The sequence below is a fragment of the Helianthus annuus genome, chromosome 17 (assembly GCF_002127325.2).
Source record: "Helianthus annuus cultivar XRQ/B chromosome 17, HanXRQr2.0-SUNRISE, whole genome shotgun sequence".
NCBI classification, from domain to species: domain Eukaryota; kingdom Viridiplantae; phylum Streptophyta; class Magnoliopsida; order Asterales; family Asteraceae; genus Helianthus; species Helianthus annuus.
Window position 1 is genome coordinate 117,662,671 of NC_035449.2, and position 27,457 is coordinate 117,690,127.

Below are 27,457 nucleotides of genomic sequence, written 5' to 3' on the forward strand. Positions count from 1 at the left end.
TCTACTGACACATGTCTTGTTTTTCGCCGGATCATATAATCTATATGGCTTTGATCCTTCTTCAATTCCAAGATAAACCATCGGTGCACTTCTATCGTCTAACTTCTTTTGTTGAAGTGGTAATACCTTAGCGTATGTTGTGCAGCCAAAAACCTTTAGGTGCTTCAGATTCGGCTTTCTTCCTTTTAATGCTTCATACGGGGTCTTGTTCACCAAAGCCTTCGTTGGAATCCAGTTTAATACGTATAACGTATGTCTTATTGCTTCACCCCAAAAATTTTGTGGCATGTTCATTGCCCTTAGCATACTCCGAGTAGTTGATAGCATCGTCCTGTTCCTTCTTTCTACTACCCCATTACTTTGCTGTGGGGAATATGACGCTGTAAGTTGTCTCGCTATGTCGTTGTCTTTGCAATACTTGTTGAATTCAGCCGACGTGAATTCTCTTCCTCTGTCTGTCCTTAGCATCTTTAACTTGGTTCGAGTTTCTGTCTCCACCTTTTCTTTGAACTGCTTGAAAGTTTCGGATGCTTGATCCTTGGAAGTTAGTAGATATGGCCACATGTAGCGAGTGCAATCTGTCACACCCCAACCGATGGCGGAATCATCGGGGCGCGGCACTGAGCGAAACAGATTGTTCAGAAGTTTCCACAACAACTATCATACAATTCAGTTATATAACACGTCCCATACCGTGTCCCAAATAATAACAAGTTATCATAGAAATCAACTAAACAATATGGGAACTGTTCCGACAACTCAAATTCTTAATTATTACAGACCGAATTTAAATATTGTTTTAAGACTTCTAGACGGCTAACTATAGATCTTACTGACTACAGGTGCCAGTACAAGATCTACAGATAATTATGACCCTGGAGCAGGTATGTGGACACTGTCCTAAGGTCACAGGCTCCTAGAAGCTTATTATTGCCTCGCTTCCCTAGCACGCTAGTAGCTTAAACACCTGTCACATACGTTAAAATAAAAGTCAATACATATAATGTAAAGGTGAGTACACAAGTTTGATATAGCATATAAAGTTCGAAAGTTTACGCATAACCAAGCACGTACACAAGGGCAAACGATGCATGTAAATTATCAACATGGGACCATCGATACCAACGACTTCAAGTTGACTGTCCGAGACAGTTCGCAATACATGATTACCACCGTAATCCATGCAAGTAATTGTCCTTAGCAACCCCCGTGTGAACGGGTGCTGAGTCCAAACTATAGTACTACGTTGCTAAAGCAGGTAGATAGCACTCCACGTGTAAACATAATAAACAGCAATCATTTAGACAAGTAATACATGCAAGTAGGTTAGCGCTCAAATAGTTTGTGTTATTTGTGAATTTGATAGATTACGTATGTAACACCCAAAAGTGCTGAAAGCAAAAAGGGATCGAGTATACTCACAGTGATTGATGTGGATTTGAAAGGAGCACTGAGAATAGGTTAGCCTGAATAGTTCGATAACACAACGATGAGTAACGCGGAAAAAGTAAACAATGTACTTGGATCGAGTAGGCCATTCGATCGGACAGCAGTTCGATCGAGTGGGCTGTTCGATTGGTTTGAAAGTCCGTTCGAACATCCATTCGATCGGCCGGCTGGCTCGATTGGCTGGTTCCTTCAAGTGGATTGTTTCTTCCTTTGATGTGAAGGATGTGTTTGTGTATGATGGCTTGTACTACCTTTCAAGTTGGCCGATCGAACAGCAGTTCGATCGGTTAGCCCAACCGATCGGCTAGCACTTCATTGTTTTCAAATATGTCACTCGATCGGTTGGCATGCTCGATCGGGTGACATTCCAATGTTTCGAAAAGTCTAAGTGTTTTGAAATATAGTATCTCATGATTCGAGCAGTAAATGTTCAATCGAGTGGCGTAGTCGATCGAACAGTACCTCGTCAATACTACACTTTTGTGAGTTGGTGGGTCTAAGTGTTAGTCGATCGATTAGCCTAGCCGATCGGCTGGCGTAGTCGTTCGGTTGGGCTGTTCGATCGAACAGCCTGGCCGTTCGGCCAGCTTCTCGATTCGGTTAACCTATCACTTAACACTTGGTTATTCCCGTTAATTGTTGATGTTTTAGAGATATTTTGACTACGAGTTGAACCACAAAGCTGAAGTCCCTACTTAGTCTACTGACTCGAGCAGGAATCACCCAAAGCTCGGCCAGAGGCGGTTTGGAACTTAAGTTTAACGTTTAACCCGAAATCGGTATATCTCTTAGTAGAACCCGAATCTTGAACCATGTGTTTGTTTAGAATGGTTTGTAAATCGGTTCAAGTCTCGTTTTCACCTTTTTGAGTGTAAAAGAGTTGAAAGATAGATGAAAACCCATCTTCCAATCCTTTTCCACCGTGAAATGTTAAGATCTTTGGAAGATTTTAGGTTATTTATGTGGAAATCGGTTAGATCTAAGTTATTCATGGTGGAATGATGCCAAAACTTAGTGTTCTTGAAGAACACATGATGACATCACCCAAGAACACCTAGATCTTGGTGATTTCATGGATGAAATCCAAGTTTTGAAAGATAGAAAGATGGAGAATCGATTAATGAACAAAAACGTACAAGGATTAGAGTGAAATACTTACCGGTTTGAGAGAAATCTGAGATTTAGTGAGAAGAAGAGGCTGGTCGGCCAGAGCTTTTCCAAAAGTGGAAAGTTTGACAAGGACAGCCCTATTTATAGGCTTCCAAAAGAGGAAAGGGTCAGCTGATCGAACAGCATCCCTGATCGAGTGGACTGCTCGATCGAACAGCCTGTTCGATCGGCTAGCCTGTTCGATCAGGTTGCCCTGTTCGATCGGCTAGCCTGTTCGATCAGGTTGCCCTGTTCGATCGGCTAGCCTGTTCGATCAGGTTGCCCTGTTCGATCGGCTTGCCTGGTTTTTGAGTGTTTCGCGACGATTTTTGATATTTCGACTTCGATGAACGATGATTTGAGAATGATCAAATTACTTTTAGTCTCAACTACTATATCTAACATACAAGCATCCTTACAACCATTTCGGGTTCGATTTCCATTGAGTTTGATTCACCTTTGAGTCTTGATTGATTTGATTGATTTACCACACACTTTAACATAAAAGTAAACATGCACAAGTAACACATAAGGCACACACACACGTATAAAAAGTACTAAAATTCCCACACTTGAGTTCGATGATTGATTTGATTAGCTTGATTATTGATTGACTAGCTTTATTGCATTGTTACTTCCTATCATTCACAGTCGGTCGTTGATTCACAGTTCGATTATCGGTCGATTAGTTTGATTATACAACACTTACTCCAAATAATATGAAAATCAAAATGAAACTAAAATGAAATTAATCTTTATTAATCTTTAATTCCAATAACAGTCAACTCTTGACTTTGACTTTGACTTTTGGGAAAACACGGGGTGTTACAGTCTCCCCTCCTTTAGGGAATTTCGTCCCGAAATTAGGCCGAGAACCGTACATCGCCGTGTGATTTTACCAATCTGATGCTTCAGATCTATCTGAACAACTGCGGGTACTTGGCCTTCATGTCACTTTCGAGTTCCCAAGTGAACTCCGCGCCTCGTTTGCCTTCCCATCGTACTTTTACAATAGGAATGCGAGAGCGTCTGAGTTGCTTGGTCTGTCGGTCCATGATTTCGACAGGCTTTTCCACGAAGTGTAGCGTCTCATTGACCTGAAGATCGTCGAGTGGTATTATTGCGTCGTGGTCGGCTACGCATTTTCGAAGGTTTGAAATATGGAAAGTCGGGTGGACATTGCTGAGTTCCTCCGGTAATTCGAGTTTGTAGGCAACCTTACCGATCCTTTCCAGAATCTTAAAAGGTCCAACAAATCGAGGCGCAAGTTTCCCTCTTTTGCCGAATCGGACTACTCCCTTCCAAGGTGATACCTTTAGGAGCACGTAGTCGCCAACTGCAAATTCGCGGGGCTTGCGTCGTTTATCGGCATACATCTTTTGTCTATCCCGGGCCTTCACCAAGTTTTCCCTTATCTGGTGGATCTTGTCAGTCGTTTCTTGCAGAATCTTGGGCCCAGTCAATTGTGAATGACCGACCTCGTGCCATACAATAGGCGAGCGACATCTCCTACCATACAAGGCTTCGAAAGGTGCCATTTCGATGCTGGAGTGATAGCTATTATTGTACGAAAATTCGACTAACGGTAGGTGTTTGCTCCAACTACCACCAAAATCGATAACACACGCACGGAGCATGTCTTCAATAGTACGAATCGTTCTTTCAGTCTGCCCGTCGGTTTGCGGGTGGAATGCGGTACTCAAATTCAGCGTCGTACCAAGAGCTGCTTGAAAAGTTTCCCACAATCTCGATGTAAACCGAGCATCGCGATCAGAAATGATGTCTCGAGGCGTACCATGATTCTTAATGATCTCGTCGGTGTAGATTTGGGCTAGCTTGGCCACCTTATAGTCTTCTCGTATTGGCAGAAAGTGGGCTGATTTGGTTAGACGGTCGACTATAACCCAAATACTGTCGTGACCTGATGGCGTGGTCGGAAGCTTAGTTATGAAATCCATAGCTATGCTTTCCCACTTCCATACGGGTATCGGCGGTTGTTCGAGTAAGCCTGAAGGTCTTTGGTGTTCAGCCTTGACTCTTGCACAAGTTAAACAGTTACCAACATATAGAGCAATATCCCTTTTCATCCCAGGCCACCAGTACTTGTAGCGAAGGTCCTGGTACATTTTGTCCGCACCGGGATGAATGGAATATCGGGATTTGTGGGCTTCGTTCATGATGATCTTTCGCAAATCTGTCCTCCTCGGAACCCAGATTCGGTCCAGATAGTAGAATATCCCGTTGGCTTTGCTCACGAGCTGAGTTCCATCGTGATAGATTCGTTCTTTCTTCAACGTACGCTCGTTAAAGCAAGCGTGTTGTGCTTCGCGGATGAGAGCTTCGAGGTTATACTGAGCCTGGATGTTTCGAACACCTATCACGTAATTCTTTCTGCTGAGGGCGTCTGCAACTACATTCGCCTTGCCTGGGTGATAACGGATCTCACAGTCGTAATCGTTGAGGAGTTCTACCCATCGGCGTTGACGCATATTGAGTTCTCTCTGGTTAAAGATATGTTGTAGGCTCTTGTGATCGGTGAAGATCGTACATCTTGTACCATACAGGTAGTGTCGCCAAATCTTTAAGGCAAAGACAACTGCGCCTAGCTCGAGGTCATGGGTTGTATAGTTCTTCTCGTGGATTTTGAGCTGTCGAGATGCGTAAGCTATAACCTTGTCTCGTTGCATGAGAACACAGCCAAGTCCAAGGTTTGAAGCATCACAATAGACAACGAAGTCATCGCTTCCGTCCGGCAGTGTAAGAACTGGTGCATGGCACAGCATGTGTTTGAGGGTTTGGAAAGCAGTCTCCTGCGCGGTTCCCCACACAAAAGGCTTGTCTTTATGAGTAAGGGAGGTAAGCGGTACAGCAATCTTTGAGAATCCTTCGATGAATCGCCGGTAGTAGCCAGCTAATCCGAGAAAAGAGCGAACTTCTGACGGATTCTTTGGCGTAACCCATCCCTTGACTGCCTCAATCTTTGCAGGATCAACGTGTATACCCCGACTATTCACAATGTGACCCAGAAATTGAACCTCCTCCAACCAGAACTCACACTTGGAGAACTTGGCGTAGAGTTGGTTTCCCTGAAGCAACTCGAGAACCAATCGCAAATGCTGCGCATGTTCGGCCCTCGATCTGGAATAGATCAGGACATCATCGATAAATACAATGACAAAACGGTCTAAGAACGGTTTACACACGCGATTCATCAGATCCATGAAGACCGCGGGTGCGTTGGTCAAACCAAAAGGCATGACAACAAATTCGTAGTGGCCGTATCGGGTTCGAAAAGCGGTTTTGGGTATGTCTTCCTCTTGAATCCGCAACTGATGGTAGCCTGAACGTAGATCAATCTTGGAGAAACACTGAGCACCTTGTAATTGGTCAAACAGATCATCGATTCTTGGTAAGGGGTATCGGTTCTTGATGGTCAGCTTGTTCAATTCCCGGTAATCGATGCACATTCGGAACGACCCGTCCTTCTTTTTGACGAAAAGGACTGGTGCGCCCCATGGAGAAGTGCTCGGGCGAATGAAGCCTTTTTCAAGTAACTCTTGGAGTTGATTCGAGAGTTCTCGCATCTCAGATGGAGCGAGTCGATACGGAGCTTTGGCCACTGGGTTGGCTCCTGGAATAAGGTCGATTCGAAAGTCGATATCACGACTAGGAGGTAATCCAGGAAGATCATCAGGGAACACCTGAGGAAATTCTCGGACAACGGGGACATCCTTGACTTCAACTTTCCTTTTCTTGTCCGTCTCAGCTACAACAATGTTGGCCAAGAAGGCTCGATATTCCTTGCGGAGATATTTGCGAGCTTGAAGACATGACATGAGCTTGAGATCTTTTGCAGTAGTTTCACCATAAACACATAGAATATCACCACTAGCTAGCACAAAACGAATCATCTTATCGGAACACACGACTTCAGCATGGTTTTCACGAAGAAAGTCCATGCCTACTATGACATCGAAACTTCCGAGCTGCATTGGAATGAGATTAATCGGGAATATATGATTGTTGAGCTCGAGAGTACAATCACGGAGCACAGAATTGACAGCAATGGTTCTTCCGGTAGCGACTTCTACTTCGAAGGGTGACGAAAGATAAGAGCGCTTACGTCTAAGAAGTTTCTCAAACTCAAATGACACAAAGCAGTTATCGGCTCCAGTATCAAACAAACATGATGCATATATACCATTCACAAGGAACGTACCATTGACCACGTTGTTATCAGCTTGAGCCTGGCGTGCGTTGATGTTGAAAGTTCTGGCGTGAGCGGCTTGTTGTTGAGGCTGCTGTTGTTGTTGCTGGGGTTGTTGAGCTTCTTGTTTCACCACTCTGTTCGGGCACCGGTTTGCGAAGTGGTTAGGGTCACCACATGCAAAGCAGGTCCGAACATTGTTTGCCGGGGCCTGTGCAGCTTGAGGAGCTTGAGGGGCAGGTAGCAGGGCTTGGTTAACAGCGGCTTGAGCTTGCGTTTGACGAGGACCATAGCGGCAATTCGTAGTGAAATGCCCGTAAACGTTGCAGTGGGCACAGTAACGGCAGGCCACACCCACCGAGTGATGATAAGAACATGTAGCACAGAGTGGGTGGGGGCCGGTGTACGCACGCTTAGCCGGCGGCGCATTGATCACTGGCGCAGTGCGCTGTGGTTGTTGCTGTTGTGGCGGTACTGACTGAAGAGGAGCAGCATTGGTTGCGGCGGCGCAATTCTTGTTCTTCTTTCTTCTTCTCGAGGACTTGGAGGCTTGAGCAGTAGGGTTGTCGGTTGATGCGGCAGTAACTTGATGCAACGACTTGGATGGCTTATCCCAGACACCAGCCTTAACTCGCTTGTCGTTAATCTCGGCAGCGAGTAGGTAGGTTTCCTCGATTGATGCGGGTTTGGCGGCGAACACATAATCTGCAACACAATCCGGAAGAGCACGGATGTATTTCTTGATGGTCATCTCGGGAGTCTTGACCTGGTCTGGACAGATAATGCTCAGTTGTTTGAAACGGGCGGTGAGACCAGCGTTGTCGCCCTCCTTCTGCTTGATGGTCCAGAACTCATCCTCCAACTTTTGGCGTTCGTGGGGAGGACATAACTCGTCCAGCATGATAGCCTTCAGTTCCTCCCACGTCAGCTCGTAGGCAGCGTCGTTCCCGCGCTTATTCCTTTCGGTTGTCCACCAGTCCAATGCCCGCGACTGGAAGACACCGGTAGCATTGAGAGTTCGAAGATGATCCGGGCATCCGCTTTGACGAAGGGTAACTTCCACAGAGTCAAACCAGTGAAATAAGCCTGTAGGGCCCTCTTCACCGGTGAACTCCTTCGGTCCACACGCCTTAAATTGTTTGAAACTGAACGGAGCTTTGCTGGGTTCAGTGAGGGTTCGGGATTCTTCCGACGACTTGCTGGTGTTTTCGTACACCTCGCTGACAGCTTTTGCTACAGACCTTGAGATGAGCTTGGCGAGACGTCGGTCTCTCTTTTCCTGACGGGTAAGGTTTTGGCGAATTCTTGATGATGACGACATGGTCTGCAATAGACATCGCCATAGGGCTCAACACAACGAATTCGAATCTCGCACGTCTTAGTTTACTAAAGCTTAGAATCACGTCGCATCTCACGTCACGTACACATATAAACACATAAGCACATAATCATAGAAGCACATAAGCACAGAAGCAATTAAAGCACATGAGCAATTAAGCAAATAGAGCACCTAATTTCCTAAACACGTACGCACTTTTATCACAGAGGCGGTCAGAAAACAGAAACCTATAACCACAAGTCGAATGTCGTTCGTTTTGCATATCGGATAGCATCACATTGTATCGTCCAACTTAGTCGTATAGCGTAGCATAGCACACTGGTTTTGTTTAGATCACATCAACAGGGGTTCGAATCGAGATAGGATAGCAACAAAAGTCACGCAGATCGATAAACAATGGAGCAATCAACGAATCTTTAAAACACATAAACAGGTAAATCATATAAAATCAACGAAGCAACACTCAAAATCGGAAAATGGATTGTCTGCGGCTACTAGACTTTGACTAACCATGGCAATTTAACTATTCGCAGTTGACTTGTCGTCACTTTCGGCTCTAGGGGACATGTTTCTGCCTCGATTCTTGGGCATTATGCATGCGCATTCTAGGCCATACTCGTGAGTTCAGGTCGTTGGAGTCCGTCAATTGCCTTGGCGAGATAAAATAAAGTCGGAATAACTGCCAAGGTTAGGGTTTCACCCCTAGCTTAGCAATTTCTTCCTTGTTTTAAGAAAATTTAGAGGAAAGTTTTCATCAAATTACGGGTTTCAGCCCTAATTTGGTATAATTCTCCCCTGTTTGTTGATAGAAATTCACACAAAATAATTGGCAAAAAGTTGTAATTTAGGCAGAAATTCGCGGGTTTCACTCCTAATCCCGTCCAAATTACGAAATTTGGCTCGGAGTTCGGATGTAATGATAGAATAGAAGGAAACAACATAAAATAAGCACATAAACTTGGTCTCTTGGTTCCTAACTATAGTCTAGGTCTCTAAGACAGCGATCCGGACTAGATCGTGTCTAACCTAATTCCCTATAGTTATGGCTCTGATACCAATCTGTCACACCCCAACCGATGGCGGAATCATCGGGGCGCGGCACTGAGCGAAACAGATTGTTCAGAAGTTTCCACAACAACTATCATACAATTCAGTTATATAACACGTCCCATACCGTGTCCCAAATAATAACAAGTTATCATAGAAATCAACTAAACAATATGGGAACTGTTCCGACAACTCAAATTCTTAATTATTACAGACCGAATTTAAATATTGTTTTAAGACTTCTAGACGGCTAACTATAGATCTTACTGACTACAGGTGCCAGTACAAGATCTACAGATAATTATGACCCTGGAGCAGGTATGTGGACACTGTCCTAAGGTCACAGGCTCCTAGAAGCTTATTATTGCCTCGCTTCCCTAGCACGCTAGTAGCTTAAACACCTGTCACATACGTTAAAATAAAAGTCAATACATATAATGTAAAGGTGAGTACACAAGTTTGATATAGCATATAAAGTTCGAAAGTTCGATCGGCTAGCCTGTTCGATCAGGTTGCCCTGTTCGATCGGCTTGCCTGGTTTTTGAGTGTTTCGCGACGATTTTTGATATTTCGACTTCGATGAACGATGATTTGAGAATGATCAAATTACTTTTAGTCTCAACTACTATATCTAACATACAAGCATCCTTACAACCATTTCGGGTTCGATTTCCATTGAGTTTGATTCACCTTTGAGTCTTGATTGATTTGATTGATTTACCACACACTTTAACATAAAAGTAAACATGCACAAGTAACACATAAGGCACACACACACGTATAAAAAGTACTAAAATTCCCACACTTGAGTTCGATGATTGATTTGATTAGCTTGATTATTGATTGACTAGCTTTATTGCATTGTTACTTCCTATCATTCACAGTCGGTCGTTGATTCACAGTTCGATTATCGGTCGATTAGTTTGATTATACAACACTTACTCCAAATAATATGAAAATCAAAATGAAACTAAAATGAAATTAATCTTTATTAATCTTTAATTCCAATAACAGTCAACTCTTGACTTTGACTTTGACTTTTGGGAAAACACGGGGTGTTACACAATCGTCTACAAGTAGAAATATGTACTTTCTCCCGGCATGTGTTGGTGGGGATATGGGACCACACAAATCTCCATAGACTAGATCCAGAGGTCTTAAAGATCTGAATTTCGCCTGATTTGCAAATGGTGTCCTACTATGTTTTCCTAATAAGCATGCGTCACATACTTGATTGGCATGACTTATTTGAGGAACTCCATGTACCAAGTTCTTTTGAGTCATTTCTTTAATAGCATCAAAGTGTAAATGGCCTAACCTCGCGTGCCATAACCATGCTAAATCTTCTGTGTTTAAGAGTACGCAAATTGGCCTTCCAATCTTCAACTTTACTTTATACAGCCTATTCCTTATTCTCCTGACTCGTATTAGTAACTTTCTATTTCTATCGCGGAATGTTAGTAAGTCTCCATCCATAACTAATTTGCAACCGATCTCTGTAAGTTGTCTGAGGCTGAATATGTTGTTTTTCAGACTTGGAATGTAGTATACTTGAGAAACAATCTTCTGTTCTTGGTTTAGATATTCCAGCAGTATTGAACCTATGCATTTAATCTCTACGTGCGACCCATCACTGAAACATACTTGCCCCGTCACCTTTTCATCTAATTCTCTGAAGTGACTTCGCACTCCTATCATGTGGTTGCTTGCCCTATTGTCTAAGTACCATAGACTTTCATCCTCTGTGGCGTACCTTGCTGGTTCTATGCGTTCTTCGTTTAGTAGAACCCTTTCTTGAACATCGTTTTCTTCTTGTATTGCCATTAGCAATGCGGGTGCTTCGTCTTCCTCGATGAGATTTGAGTGTTCTTGCACGACTTCTTTCTCGGGACAGTCTTTCTTAAAGTGTCCGGAATTTTGACACTTGAAGCACTGGGTCTTACTTGTGTTTGTTTGGTTCCTTCAAAACTTCCTCCAATTCTTAGAATTTCCACCCCTAGGTTTGTATGAAGATCCTTCGTTCTTAGTGCTTTGCTTGTCTTTATGGTCTCGCCAGTTTCCACGTGGTTGGTTGAACCTGCCGCGCCCGCGGTTTCCAAACTGTCTTCCTCTGCCTGAGTTATTGTCCTGATGTGTAAACATCAATTTATTTTGCGTCAGCATTGGCCTATAACTTGTATAATACGTTTTCTTTAAAACCCTAAACTGCATCAAAATTGAAAGTATTGAAAAATCTGACAATTGCAGTCAAAAGATTCCAAAATATGGAACACCACTTAAGTTGAGCCTTCATCTCTTTGTCTGTACGGAGGTGCTAACTTGAGGTCTCAAGGCCTCGCATAACCCAGATACAAATATCAATTAGGTATATTCACCTGTAAGATGAAATCTAGGAAATCTTGATACGGGAGTATATTCTAAGGTGAGGGACACTATTAAGTCAAGTTCTAAGACATCTAATTATTGTATCTTGAAACAACTGAACTTTGTGTAGAGGTTTAAAAGGACAAACGTACTGACAATCTAAGTGAACTTGTTTAAGACTTAAAGTTTAATCAGATCAACGGTGCTTGTGTCAAGTCTCAAATACTGATATGATCCTCTAACAAAAACTCAGAAAAATGTCTGCAAATATGTTTGTACATAGCTATTTCATTTCAGAAACTAAAAAGATTTTCAGTTTGTTTTAGCATAACTTTGGAAAACTCAAAAAGATTTTATTTCATCTTATTTTCGATTGCCGATGATGGAATGCTGATCTTTAAAATCTAAAGTTGCTTAACAAAATCTGGAGAACAACGGGATGTAAGCTAATCTGAAATTAAAAATGTTTTGAAAAGATTACAAGTTCATTAATTTGAAACTTAACTTTGATAGAAAAATATCAGTTTGTTTATAAAGTATTCAACCAAGGTCATTAACTTGGACTTGGTAGATAAATCAGGTGTCCAAGGTCATTAAGTTGTATTTAGTTAACTGAGTGGGTTGTTAAAATTGGTAAAATTTTTAAAATTTGAAAAAAATGGTAGTGTAAGAATCGAGAATCTCAAAATTCCGATGCTCAAAATGTTTATATGAATAATAATAAGAATGAAGAGGAAGTTAAAAGAGAGGGGGAGCAAGATGATACGTTGAACGATGAAGAAACTTCAGGAATTTTCAAGTCATCAAACAGAAGATTTCGTATTATTAACAAGCAAATTCTTATAAATCAAACGCTGATGTCTTACGCTGAGCTGAAACGTCGACGACCTAGAAAGTATTTCTTCGGGCATTAGAGTTTTTGAAGTTATTAATGTTTTGAAGATCGATCGAGACTGCGGCAACATCCAAGGGGGAGACTCATGATACACTTTGTCTTCTGCCTACATCATCGAGTCGTGTGGAGTATGTAATAGGACGAAAAGTTAGATCAAATTTTGGTTGTAAAGTTACATCCGTACGGAGGTACACATTCGTGAATGTAAGCTAGTCCACACGGATGTGATACATCTGTACAGAGGTAGTCTTAGTTCGTACGAAAGTCTCAGTCCGTACGGAGGTAGTCCTCATTCGTACGAAAATAGCTAGTCCGCACGAAGGTGTCTCGAATTAGTATAAATAGCCGTGAGGACTTAGTGTTAGTAAGTTTTTAAGATTTTGTTGATCAGATGGTGAAGCTCTGTCAGTTTGTTTCTGGATTGTAAACGTTGACAAGTTAAAGAAAACAGTGAAAAATTAAGTAATCTCGTATTGTCGCCTAACTAAATTGGATTCCGCACAATTTCGACTAGGTTTATAGATATTACCTGAGCTATTCATATGGAAAATGGTCCTCACATACTGAACTAGTAAAGTTCATGTTAATGAATGACAATAACTTGAGGTTTGGACGGTTGGCGAAAGTTTATGACTGACAATAACTTGAGGTTTGGTGATATGTTGCATTTCACATACGTGTCTTCGCAACATAAGATAGTATTAAATCAAGTTACATCAGTTTAACAAACACATTTTAAGTCTGTTCTGTTAGCAGATACTAATTATGAACTTTTTGATGGTGATGTAGGTTTTTTTCTTAAATTATTAACTTGATGATTTGTTGCTATGTATGGCTAAGATGATAAAACACTGTTATTAGCACTTTATGTTTTAAATTTGGCCAATTAGATTATGTGTTAAATTATAGTCCTTTAAGTCATGGTTCCATTTTCTTGAATTCTATCTAATTTTTTAAAGAACTTCAATAACAAATAGTGGTTTCAACATCTGTTTTCCTTTTGGTCAATAGTTAATGGAAACCCATGTTAGGTTCAACAGTGTTTTGAAGAGGAAAACTATGTTAGAAGACAGTAGATCTTAACAAGTTAAAGATCTGTTAAGGCTTAAACAGATGTTTGGCATTTAACAAATGTTTGGCCTTTTATATCAGATGTTTGGACTTAACCAGTTGTTTGACCTTAAACACATGTTTGACCTTAAACAGATGTTTTGCCTTAAACAGATGTTCTTCTTCTATATCAGATATTTGGACTTAAACAGATGTTTAACCTTAAACAGATGTTTGGCCATAAACAGATGTTTGGCTTTAAACCAAACATCTGTTTAAGCTCCACATCTGTTTAACTATTTGTCAATATGTTATTGACTTTTGGTTAACATCTGTTTCAAATTTGGTCAACACGTTATTTTGTAAAAGAGGTACAAAAACAAAGATTTTTTCAAAATTCCAAATCGCCCTATCATGTAAGTGCATTAATGTAAAAGTAAATATGATATTTTTCATATGGCTTGTTGTGCTTTTGTTTGTCCTCTAATATGAGTTCATGATCTAATCCGGTGATTTGAAGACATTGATGTTGAATCGAATGAGATGGTTGATGTAATGTGGTCGTATTACAAACAAATAGTAATTAATTAATCTAAATAAGTTTCCCGAGCCTGAGAAGCAATCCGGGGTAAAAACCTAGTTTATTATAAAAGAATCAAAGATCTATATGCTTTCAAATTTCATGTAGCAGAAAGAAAATCTAACATATGTCATATCAATAACTAATCAATTAATATATGATTGTGAAAAGTTTTGTGATTTGATTTGTTTTCAAAAAGCTAGTCAATTTATATAATTTATACATGGACCTATTAGAGCATTTACATTGGATTTGGTAATCTCTCTTATCTTAATATTTTATGATAAAGTTAAAGAAAAACCATTAAATTAGACCTACAACTCATTCCTTAAACCTATATGACATCCATAAAGTTAGAGTTAATTTTACAGATGGACCCTGTGATTTATGACTAGTTTCGTGTTTGTGTACTAACTTTTTTTAACAGGTTCAGGTTTTATGGTTTCAATTTTGTAACACCTTTAGATACTAACACTAAAATTAGTTAATTTTATTAATATAATGACTAAAATACCCTTCTTCTTTTTTAATTTTATCAATGTAACACCTTTGGGTATTAACACTTAATTTTATTTAAGTTTAAATCAATTTTATAAAATCAAGTTTTTTTATTTTCATCTTTTTATTATATCTATTAATTAAAATAAAATCTATTTATATTTTTTATTTTCATCTTTTTATTAAATTTCTTATTTAACATAAAATCTGAGTGATCAATATAATAAATATAGAAACTGTATAAGTTCTAAATTAGTAAAATGTAAAATTTTAAAAAGTCATTATGGCATTTGCTTTCAAATCAAGTCAGTAGTTACTGAAAATATCAGTAATTTTGAAATTCAAAATATTCAAAATGGTAGTTTCAAATTTTCGTTCTCTCTTTTTTTTTCCTAATTTTTATATCATTTCTAATATTTAATTACTTTAATAAAGCAGCATGTAAAAATATACACTACTTTTCCCTTTGAAATTAAATCTGAAATTTATGACGTCTGACAACAATGTCAAACTACAACAGTGGTTCAGCATCAACTTTAGTTATTCTATGTTTCTTTATTTGTTTATGTTAACAATGTTTATATGTAAAAGTGTTTTCCCCATGAATGTTTTATATACTGTTAGCTTGTTAGTTGTCATCACGTCAGTGTTTTATATGTAACCATTTTTATGGCATCAGTGTTTATATGTAACAGTGTTTAGGAACAGTTGTTTTTATCACATCACTTCAGTGGTTTCATTTGTACTAATAATTGAACAGTTGTTTCATATTTATTTTAATAAAATAAAATTTCTAAACATTTGGATGTTAACAGTGTTTAAGTGTTTATATTTAGTTAAGCAAAATGTGAATTTCAAATAAAATTCCTATACACTTGGATGTTAATGACTATTTGTTGCAAATCAAATCAGTAATTAATGCTAATTTCTTGAGCTTTGCACATTTGAGTTAAGCAAAATGTGAATTTCAAATTGACGGTTATTATTTCTTAATTAAATTTAAAATAAAATATAGAAAAGAAATTATGACAATTGCTTTGAAATCAAGTCAGTAAATTTGAAATTATAAATATACAAAATGGTAATTTAAAATTGACGTTTTTACTCTTTTTTTGCCTACTTTGCATATCATTTCTAATATTTTATTACTTTAATAAACCAGCATATAAAGATATACTCTCCTTACATTTGAAATTACATTTGCCACTGCATTCAATTAAAATTTTTATTGGATAATCGGTAAGCTTGAATTCCAACCTTGATATTTTTTTTAAGAACATCCATGCTTATTGTATTATCATATTACGTTTAACAATACTTATATTTTGCATATTCTTGTTTTTATGTACAGTCTTAAAATGAAGGTTGCAAAGGTTAGCATGCTTAACGATCTTAATACATTCTCAAACAACTATTCGATTAGAGTGAAGATTGTTAGCATTTCGAAGAAAATGATGAATAATAACAAAAATGAAATATATCGTCTTGATATGATCTTCATGGATGAGATGGTACGGTATATAGTTGTCTTATAATTTTTTTGGACATATGAATATCCAAATGAATATAACACCTTTTTTATTTAATTGGATGTTTCATACTCTTAAGAAGAAAGGTAAAGTTACTTATGAGAGAAAGGAGGTCGTCAAGAATAGGACTAAGGGAAATGCTGCCTTACCTGTCGACACAAGTGATCATACTTGATGTTCTTCGTCTGTTCATAAAGTTAAGGTATATACTTGTCAGTCAATTAGTATATGTTATATAAACTATTTTTTTTTGTGTGTGCATATATTGATCATTCATTTAATTCACATGTATATGTTTACTTTTTCATCAAGGGGAAGAGAGCTGCCAACGTTCAGAAAAAGCTTAACCGTAGAAATAAGATTGCAAAGACTGCAAAAAAACATTCTGGACATCCTCTTGACCCTGAGTTCTTTCATTTTGATCGCAAAGAAGACTATAGGCTGGTATACCATTTTTTATAATAAACTAATGATTTACGTTTATTTGTCTGGCTATTATTTTTTTCCACACAATACATGTAGCGTCTTCCTGCTGAAGTTGCGAGACGAGCAGGTCTTTCTCTTGATCTTCATCCTTTAAAAGTTCAAAACATGGTTGGAGTTGTGGAGGTTTATGATGTTAAGTTGGAGTTAAATGAATTGAAGCCACGTTAGGCATTGGACGGTTGGCGAAAGTTTATGACTAACAGTAACTTGAGGTTTGGTGATATGTTGCATTTCACATACGTGTCTTCGCAACAGAAGATAGTATTAAATCAAGTTACATCAGTTTAACAAACACATTTTAAGTCTGTTCTGTTAGCAGATACTAATTATGAACTTTTTGATGGTGATGTAGGTTTTTTTCTTAAATTATTAACTTGATGATTTGTTGCTATGTATGGCTAAGATGATAAAACCCTGTTATTAGCACTTTATGTTTTAAATTTGGCCAATTAGATTATGTGTTAAATTATAGTCCTTTAAGTCATTATTCCATTTTCTTGAATTCTATCTAATTTTTTAAAGAACTTCAATAACAAATAGTGGTTTTAACATCTGTTTTCCTTTTGGTCAATAGTTAATGGAAACCCATGTTAGGTTCAACAGTGTTTTGAAGAGGAAAACTGTGTTAGAAGACAGTAGATCTTAACAAGTTAAAGATCTGTTAAGGCTTAAACAGATGTTTGGCATTTAACAAATGTTTGGCCTTTTATATCAGATGTTTGGACTTAAACAGTTGTTTGACCTTAAACACATGTTTGACCTTAAACAGATGTTTTGCCTTAAACAGATGTTCTTCTTCTATATCAGATATTTGGACTTAAACAGATGTTTGACCTTAAACAGATGTTTGGCCATAAACAGTTGTTTGGCCTTAAACCAAACATCTGTTTAAGCTCCACATCTGTTTAACTATTTGTCAATATGTTATTGACTTTTGGTTAACATCTGTTTCAAATTTGGTCAACACCTTATTTTGTAAAAGAGGTACAAAAACAAAGATTTTTTTTTAAAATTCCAAATCACCCTATCATGTAAGTGCATTGATGTAAAAGTGGAAATGATATTATTCATATGGTCTTGTTGTGCTTTTGTTTGTCCTCTAATATGAGTTCATGATCTAATCCGGTGATTTGAAGACATTGATGTTGAATTGAATGAGATGGTTGATGTAATGTGATCGTATTACAAACAAATAGTAATTAATTAATCTAAATAAGTTTCCCGAGCCCGGGAAGCAATCCCGGGTAAAAACCAAGTTTATTATAAAAGAATCAAAGATCTATATGCTTTCAAATTTCATGTAGCAGAAAGAAAATCTAACATATGTCATATCAATAACTAATCAATTAATATATGATTGTGAAAAGTTTTGTGATTTGATTTGTTTTCAAAAAGCTAGCCAATTTATATAATTTATACATCGACCTATTAGAGCATTTACATTGGATTTGGTAATCTCTCTTATCTTAATATTTTATGATAAAGTTAAAGAAAAACAATTAAATTAGACCTACAACTCATTCCTTAAACCTATATGACATCCATAAAATTAGAGTTAATTATACAGATAGACCATGTGATTTATGACTAGTTTCGTATTTGTGTACTAACTTTTTTTAACAGGTTCAGGTTTTATGGTTTCAATTTTGTAACACCTTTAGGTACTAACACTAAAATTAGTTAATTTTATTAATATAATGACACAAAATACCCTTCTATTTTTTAATTTTATCAATGTAACACCTTTGGGTATTAACACTTAATTTTATTTAAGTTTAAATCAATTTTATAAAATCAAGTTTTTTTATTTTCATCTTTTTATTATATCTATTAATTAACATAAAATCTACTTATATTTTTTATTTTCATCTTTTTATTAAATTTCTTATTTAACATAAAATCTGTGTGATCAATATAATAAATATAGAAACTGTATAAGTTCTAAAATAGTAAAATGTAAATGAACAAAAAAAAATACTGGTGTAACTAGTAGATTTTATGTTAAATAAGAAATTTAATAAAAAGATAAAAATAAAAAAATAAATAGATTTTGTAAAATTGATTTAAACTTAAATAAAATTAGGTGTTAGTATCCAAGTGTATTAAATTGATAAAATTAAAAAAATAGAATATTATAATAAAATTAACTAATTTTGGTGTTAGTACCCTATGGTGTTACAAAATTTCGAAACCATAAAACCTAAACCTGTTAAAAAATGTTAGTACCAAAGGTGAAACTAGCTATAAACCATAAAGTCTATTTGTGTAATTAACTCATAAAATTATATGAAACCTTTTCCATTTCCTTAAATATTAGAAATCCTATTCATGTCTTATAATATGTTTGTGAGTGGTGAAGATAGAAAAAAATAGTAAAAATTAATTAAAAATGCATTATTTAACTGAATAGAGATAATATATGGAATCAGATGTAGGTTTTTTTAGAATCTATAAATTGAAAAGGTAAATGCGTTTTTTAGTTAATTTATAAAAATATGGAAAAGAACTCGGATGTGAATATTATCTAACTTAAAAAGTGCATGACTTGCACCATGTTTAAAGTTACGAGGCCTATGACAAATTCCATCATGTAGAGTCTAATTTCGAACTCATTAGTTTTCTTCGATTTTATAATTTTTCATTGATTTCCTTTGTTTCTAAGAACGTGTGGATCTTTTGTTTGAGTAACTTAGACAATTAATTCAATTGCAAGGAGGCCAATTTCAAATTTTCACAGTTTTTTTCGACGAGTAAAATTTAGATTTACCCTATAGAAAATAGTATTTGATGTAATATGTTTCGTGTTTAATATTTTCATATTTCTCTTCAAAGATTTTTTTTTGTGTTATATGTTTATTTCCACCATTTACCGTTATAGTTGTTCATCTTAAGAACACATTAACGTGAATTTTCATCATGTTTATATTCTTAAGAAGTTGTGTGGTAGTCTTGTGTTATATAGTGGTTGAACTTTTTTGTAATTATCCCTTTAAGAAAGTTGAGTCATATATTAGGAAGAATTCGACGAGAAACTTTACAGAAATAACATGGAAAAAATGTAAGAGACGACCAATCCATACTTTATAAGAAAATTAAATCACAATTCAACGGTTCCTTACCTTATTCCTATTTTGTTTTTACTTGGCTCTCTATTTTTATTTTTATTTTTGTTAAGGCAAACTAATCTATTGTTAACAATTAATATCTATACCTTGCAGGAATTTTGATCTCTCCATTTTTAGAAAAACGAGAGACACTACTACCTCACCATGTACTCGCCATATCATCATGTAGAGGCCACTCGGGGGTTCCATTATTTAACAAAAAAACATTTATTAATCATATGTAAATTATCTTTTACTTGGGAATTTGGAGGGGGAGACTTGTGGGTTGACTTCAGAAAGCAAGTCTACGTCAAGAATTAATCTATACGTCGTTTCCTGCGACCAGCCACAAAGTTTACCTGTTTTACAAGGTGTCTTCCTTGAGCATTCCACGAAGCTTCCCAGCGTCACTTATTCTACTTCAAGAAGACGAAGAATAGAATCCACAATCTTTAATCTTTCTTCACCTTTAAATCCTCATTATCTCAAAATACAAGTATGCGTACTTGCCAGAATCTTTGGATTTCGATCATACTTTTATAGAACAAAGATGACAGGCAAAAGGTGTTCCGAACAACTAGACCCCGACCAATATCGGCAAAACCAAAGACGCCAACGAGCTAGACCTTCTTTGGCCTGGTAGGTCTTGTATTTCATTGTATGTGATTATTTAATTACTATATATCATTGCCAAAATATATCAAGCTTTATTAAGGATCAATAGATTGGCATAACTTATCAATCATAAAACACATTGCTAAATCTGTATATTCCACTCCTGTTATTGGTATTCTTGTTATTTGGTGTCATTAAGATCATGTTAATATAATTGGATTTAACTAGGAACAAAGAGAAACAAAAAATTAATTTTCTAAGAGCTAGGAAGTATGAAGAAGTCGATACTCATCATAACCGCTAACCCTTGATAAGTAGTAACCCAATTACTACTTATAGAGTTTCTACGTTGCTTTACTTTGAACAGTTATAACCGCCAACTATTATACTCTTTCACCACTGGGTTTGGTGGTCAAGTGGCCGGCAAAACCTTATGAAACACTTACGTGTGAGGTTTTGGGTTCACGTCTCACAAGGAGCAACAAATTCCCTATTTAAAAGAGAGACAGTTATACTCTTTTATGAAAAGTTGTAACGTTTCAACATAACTATATAATCGAGGCGATCAAAATATTTCGATCAGACAGTAAATTACACACAAATTTTAAGAGATATCCTGGTCTTATGAATTTAAAACCTACATCATGAATTTACTATCATGATACTCTTCGTAGAAATTAATGCTAAAAAAGGAGTATTGTGACAGCCAAAAACAGTTGCTGAATTTGCAGCAGGCATGTAATAAAAATCATCTATCGCAATTCTTGCAATTAGTTTTACAAAAAAGATTAATGAAGGGGATTAGCAATGGAAAATTGGTATGTAGCAATGAAAAGATGCATACCACAAATTTTGAAGTGAAGGCTATTTTCTGTTTGTACACGGATTAAATGGAAATATATATACTGATTTTACATTTTAATTTTGGACAGTGCAATTGGGGAGGTTGTAAAGATGAATTTTGTTCAAAATTTTTGCGAAGTGTTAGAGCCGATGCTTCGAAGAGTGGTATGATGATTGGTATACTATGTACTCTTCTTAAATGATAATTTCATCATGTTCCCTTTTTAAACTTAAATCTTATTGTACATAATACGATTACTATAGGTGAATGAGGAGGTTGAGAATGCCCTAAGAAGAACATTATCTTGCACTAACTCGAATGCCATGCGCTTCAAGTCACTCGAACCCTCAACCATGCAGCTTAAATTCAGAAAGCATCTTACACTCCCAATATTCACAGGAACCAAAATACTAGATGAAGATGGAAACCCCCTTGAGATATATCTTTCTGACATTAACAACAATCAACAATCAACCTTTGCTGGTACTATGAAGTTACAGATTGTTGTGTTAGATGGGGACTTCCCTTCTGTTGAGGGTAACATATGGACAAGTGATGATTTTGAAAAGCATATAGTGAAGGAACGAAGAGGCAAAAGGCCGTTGCTTGCTGGAGACGTAAGTGTTACCATGAAGGATGGTGTTGTTTTCCTTGGTGATATTGAGTTAACTGATAACTCAAGCTGGATTCGTAGCAGGAAGTTCAGAATTGCAGCGCGAGTTGTTCAAGGACCGAGTCATGAACTTGTTATACGCGAGGCTATGACTGAAGCCTTTGTTGTTAAAGATCATCGTGGCGAATGTATGTCCATCTCTACATCTTAAACATGAACCGCACCATTAAAACATGTAAAGTGACTGATAAACATAGATAACTATCTTAATATTCAAATAAGAAATTGTAGTGACTAATAAACAAATTTAAAAAAAAATAACTAGTGAAATAATAATATTTAACTTGGTTCCCAATATCAAATCATGATTTTATGTATGTGTATTGTACACAATCATGTACCTGATCTTCTAAATTGGTAAGTTTAGTGTACAAGAAGCATCATCCGCCGATGCTCGATGATGATGTGTGGCGTTTAGAGAAGATTGGAAAAGATGGAGCGTTTCATAAGAAACTCGTTGCAAATAATATCAAAACCGTTCAAGATTTCTTAAGGCTTTCGATTGTTAATGAATCTAAGCTTAGAACGGTAAGTTCATTTCAACTTAATGTTTTTATTGTATATTTGAAATGTTAGATGTTTAGTTAAATTATGAACTATAACAAAGTTTAGAAATAAATACTGTTATGTATACAATATATATGATTGACTATGGTTTGCGTTATCCGTGAAAGCTTTACAATAAGTTCTTTTACAAACCGTATTACATGGTCTCATGTATGGTTTACCAATGCATTATAAATGTTACTTTAACTAACGTCTTTTTCGTTAACAGATTTTAGGACTTGGGATGTCGGATAAAATGTGGGAAGTAACGATTAATCATGCGAGAAGATGTGTTCTTGACAACAAGCTATATGTATCTCGTGGACCAAACCATAGCATCTTCTTCAACCCTATATGCCAAGTATCTAAAGCAGTAATCAACGGAGAAACTTTTAATGGCAGAGATCTTTCAAGGCTAAATAGGGTTCATATAACTTTCCTTTCATTCGTGGTTTATTTAGATTTTAATTAAAACAAGTTCGATTTGCAAAACTTCACATGTTGGTTTGAAACCATAAGAACAATTTGATTGTCAAATTGTTAAAATGTTAAATACTGAATTAACTAGTGCAACTAACTAATTACTTTCGTAACAGGCGCATATTCAAAAATTTGTTGCAGAGGCTTATCAAAGATGGAACTCATTGGAAGTAGTTGATGGTCTTTTGAATGACATCCCACTTTTAACACAAGGTACAAAACCTAATCACCAAATCTAGTAATTATGAACTAAAGAGCTGAATTCTGATATCATTTGCAAGTACTTATTATCTTGGAATTATTTTTTTTTGTAAATGTGGAGAATAATAGGTGATATGGTAGATCAACATCCAAGTATCTGTGCCATAACAACGGGGACATATGATGGTCGAGTTTTTCGGGCAGATCAGACCTCAGAGTTAGCATTTGTGTCGAACCATGACAATGTTGGTGTGATGGGTTCGGCTTATTATTACTCTCCGGTTAATGCTTACAACTTCTCAGAATCATCATCACAAGGCGAACTTTCGGCAACATACAAGTTCATCGATTAATTTTGATTTGTTAATATAATCAACATGGAAATTTGTAAATAGGTACCTCATTTCATGGTGATACAAAACTACTATATATTAGCGATATATTTACTTTATATATTTAACATTTACTAGTGGGGTGTCCGCACGATGCGACAAGAAACACAAAATATTTGGTTTGTATGTTTTGAGTCTCCATCGTCACTGAAACCAAAATTATGGTTAAGGGGATTTTAAAACCATTCAGCCTCATTATTGGTAGCCATTTTGTTCAGTTTTTTCAATTATCCGTCAAACTAAAACCTTTGGCATTGGCTAATTTTTTTAAACTTGTTAAAAAATTGAAATCAAACTTAGATGCATATACTACAACTAAATGGGATAAATATTATTCCCATTTAATGAAAATAATATAATTTAACCTCAAATAAGAGTATTAAGTCTTGGTAGTAATATATACGGATAAATATGTGACAACTGGTAATTAACGCCTCTTAATTACATGATTAACAAACGTTTAGGGCGATAATAAATAGCGTTTAAGGCACAAATTAACTTAATTAGGCATGTGGAATGCCTAGTATCGCTTTTCTGATGTTACAGTGCGCGTATGGTGATTTTCGGGAAATCTGCTGAGCGTTAAACGATAGTGAACTGACACCGTACAAAATACTGACAACGTCGACAAATACGAAGTTTATAAGTATAACTTATACTTATGAATGCGGTTTTGCGACAATATCATGCTTTCGAACGGCACAAAACGCAAACCTGAACGAAAAAACGCGATAGTAAGAACGCACCAACAATAAAAGGAAGGCATCGGACACTCGTATTACCTCCAACACCAAAATATTACGACATATTTAGCTCCTTAATCGAATTTTAGTACTCGCAGTCAAAACCGGATCGGAAAACGGGATAAAGGCAAGAAGCAGGACGTCTCTAAGCTCACAAGGTCTTTTCGCAGCAGTCGAAAGAATGGAGTTTAGCCATGATAGTGTGGCTACAATAAACATACCAGCATCACTATATTGTGACAACTGTCAAAATTCCAGGTATCCGTACAGTTATTAAACAATAATTAGTGCTTAATGACTGTGCTGATTTAACATTTATGACTTGAATTGCTTTCTGATTATTGCCATATACATACATGTGCATCATATATATTGCAAATGTCATATCATTATTGCATGAGAACTTTACTGATTCAAATGATGCACGAAACAAAGTTAGCACAATTATCAGACAAATCAGAAAAATGCTGATGGAGTTCAGTACATAGACAGACATGGTATTGAGACACAGAATGAGCCAGAAACCAAGTATTACACTAGTATAGTGTGTAGGAAAGTAAGGATCACAAAACTGCCTTCCTAGAGATAGTTTAAGGGCCGGAAAGTGCCTAAAACTCACATAAACTGCAGAATTCTGCAGAAATCAGCAAAATTCAGCATTTAAACGCTCTAATATCATGCAGAAATATGGTTAAATGGTCCAGAATGCTTTCCTAAGTGCCGGGAATCAAAACTGTCACAAAAGGTAACATAAAGCACACTAAATTGCATAGTTTAGCACCTTAACGAACCGGTAACCAACCGAACAACTGAACACTACCCGAAACACCAAATTTTCACTAGAAGCATTGTTTTAACATTACCAAGCTAATTACGGTCCCCCGAACATCATAACACCTCTTATAATCACATAACAACTAATAACACTAACTTAGCACCTGAAATATAACTAAGTGAACTAACTAGCCATACCACCCAACTAAGCACCCCCCCCCCTGGACGGTTCATGTGGCCCCCACCCCATGGATTTTATTAGCTTAGCTTAATAGATTATGTTTCCCTTTTAAAAACATATAACCCATTAGTCTTTCATGTGTTGGAAGTTTATAAGAAAACCCACAAGTTCTTGGACATCATTCTCATTTCTACACAAACATTTGAAGTCTTCTCCTTCCTCCCTCTTTGTTCTTGGCCGTAGCACACCCCACACACATCCACCATCATCAATCATCTTCCATCCATTCTACATATATACAAGGGTGTTAGAAGGTGTACAAGGAAGCTTGGAGCCTTTGGAAGCTAAAGGAGCTCTCACATAAGCTTTTATCCACTCCATTTTCATCTAGTGATCATCCCTAGCCTTGAGCTAGTAGTAAGATAATTCTACTCTTCATTTTATCTCTTATTTTGGTGGTTAAAAGAAGATACAAGTTGTTAATCATGATGAACACAATGAATCAAGAGCATGAAACTTGAACATAAGACTAAATACATAAGAAATCATGATGTTTATGTGTTGATATACTTGTTGATTGCTCATGTTATTGATGTAGATCATCATGTGATCTTGCTAGATAGTGATTAAAGACATAATCTAGCAAGATGAGAGGATGATTATGTTAAAGATCAATAGATCATCCTCATGTAAATCATGAACTTGAAAGTATAAGTTGTTTTTCTTGCAAAGTGATGAACAAAGTGAGTGTAAAGTCTTGTAAATCTATGATTTCAAGAATGATTTTTCAAGAAATCAAGTTAAAAATACAAAGTTTACTTAATCTTGGTTCTTAAAGGAATTAACCACATTTTTAGTGGTTAATCAAGTGTAGGATCATGTATGTAACAAGAAAAACTCAAGAAGAAACATTTTTAGAAAAATTAATTACAAGTTGTAAAGAACTAATTCCTTCAAAAATAAAGTTTTTAAATAAACAACCACACTTTAAAGGGTAACTAAGCTTACTAAACACACTAGTAAGTTACTACAATTTTTTGTAAATTTTCAAGTTCTTGAAGTAGTAATTTATGCATGATTTTGGCAAATTGGTAAGTGTTGATTGGTTTATTGTTGATTATGATGCTTTATAAAAGAAAATGATATGTTTTGAAAGCATGGAAACCTCCATTTTTAGGGGAAACTATGGCAAAATATTTCTAAAAATTAAACACTTAGAAAAAATATTTTTAAACAAATATTTACAAGTATATTTTTAACCATGAATTTTCATATAAAGTTTGCCATAATTTTTGTTACAAAAATTATAAATATTGGAGGTTGGTTTTTGTAAATAAAAGTGACTAAATATGTATTTAGGAAATATATAGTTAGAAGTCACCATGTGTGTGATTATTTGTATATTATGTGTACTAGTTATATTATTTTAGGACTTGAAATAATATAACTCATCAAAATACCAAAAATTACAATCCAAAATATTACCAAAATTCCAAGAATATGAATATATAAATTATACCCAAAATATTGGAGAAACCGAACAAGAAATATAACTTACAAAATATTCCGGAAAATTAATTCATAAGTATATTTTGGTAATTAGTATTTTGGACAACAAGGAAACAAAAATATGATTTTTACAATTATTACAAAATACATCATATTTTTTACAAGGAGAAAATATATTATTTTTGATAAGTAAAAAAATTATATTTTTCTTGGGATTATTAGAAGATGTATTATTTTTGGGGAGAAAATATATATTTTCTTAAATAAACATGAAATACATTATTTTTTGGTGAAAAATAAGTTTATATATATTTTCCAATTTAAACTTGAAAATATATTATTTTTGAGACATATATGAAATTTATAAATATTTTTGCCAAGGGAAAATTTATAAGTAATTTTTCTATGTAATAAAATATATATTGATGAATCTTTATTAGAAATATTATTCCGGAAAGGTTAATACAAAAATTAAGTATAAGAATACTTAATAATTACAAGAAAATACGTATTCTCGTACGTATAAATATACACCGGAATACGCTACTGAAACTTGGCAAAAATATACAAGTATAGGAATATGAATATAAATACACCCATCCTTGGGGAATTATTCATGTACAAATACATAAGTGTGACAAGTTAAAATATATTATTTTAACTAATATTCCAAAATAAAGTAAATATAATTTAAGTTAAAATATTTATTATTTTAACAAATAATTATATAACTTGGAATAATATTAAAAACATAAAGAAACGTAACTCAAAGACACTAATTAATACTGAGTCAAGGCACGAC

General features: G+C 35.9%; 1 protein-coding gene across 3 annotated transcripts; it reads left to right on the top strand.

Annotated features, from left to right (window-relative positions):
- The first annotated feature begins 20,193 nt into the window (after positions 1 to 20,193).
- On the top strand, positions 20,194 to 23,533 carry LOC110923056 (protein SAR DEFICIENT 1). Of its 3 annotated transcripts, none has more exons than XM_022167240.2 (7): positions 20,194 to 20,336; positions 21,245 to 21,320; positions 21,420 to 21,957; positions 22,197 to 22,357; positions 22,605 to 22,799; positions 22,972 to 23,068; positions 23,186 to 23,533. In XM_022167240.2, the coding sequence occupies exons 1-7, from the start codon at positions 20,248 to 20,250 to the stop codon at positions 23,407 to 23,409; spliced, it is 1,380 nt and encodes a 459-aa protein (XP_022022932.1). In that variant the 5' UTR covers positions 20,194 to 20,247; the 3' UTR covers positions 23,410 to 23,533. The 3 variants fall into 3 exon arrangements, with proteins under 3 accessions (XP_022022932.1, XP_022022933.1, XP_022022934.1); XM_022167241.2 differs by having other exon boundaries at positions 23,178 to 23,520; XM_022167242.2 differs by lacking the exon at positions 20,194 to 20,336 and having other exon boundaries at positions 21,239 to 21,332; positions 23,186 to 23,523.
- Positions 23,534 to 27,457: the final 3,924 nt, after the last annotated feature.

Excerpts from the sequence above, each read along its gene's own strand:
- LOC110923056 (XM_022167240.2), top strand. The coding sequence starts at position 20,248 with ATGACAGGCAAAAGGTGTTCCGAACAACTAGACCCCGACCAATATCGG. Across the intron at positions 20,337-21,244 it reads GCTAGACCTTCTTTGGCCTG|TGCAATTGGGGAGGTTGTAA; the intron begins GTAGGTCTTGTA and ends AATTTTGGACAG. Across the intron at positions 22,800-22,971 it reads ATCTTTCAAGGCTAAATAGG|GCGCATATTCAAAAATTTGT; the intron begins GTTCATATAACT and ends CTTTCGTAACAG.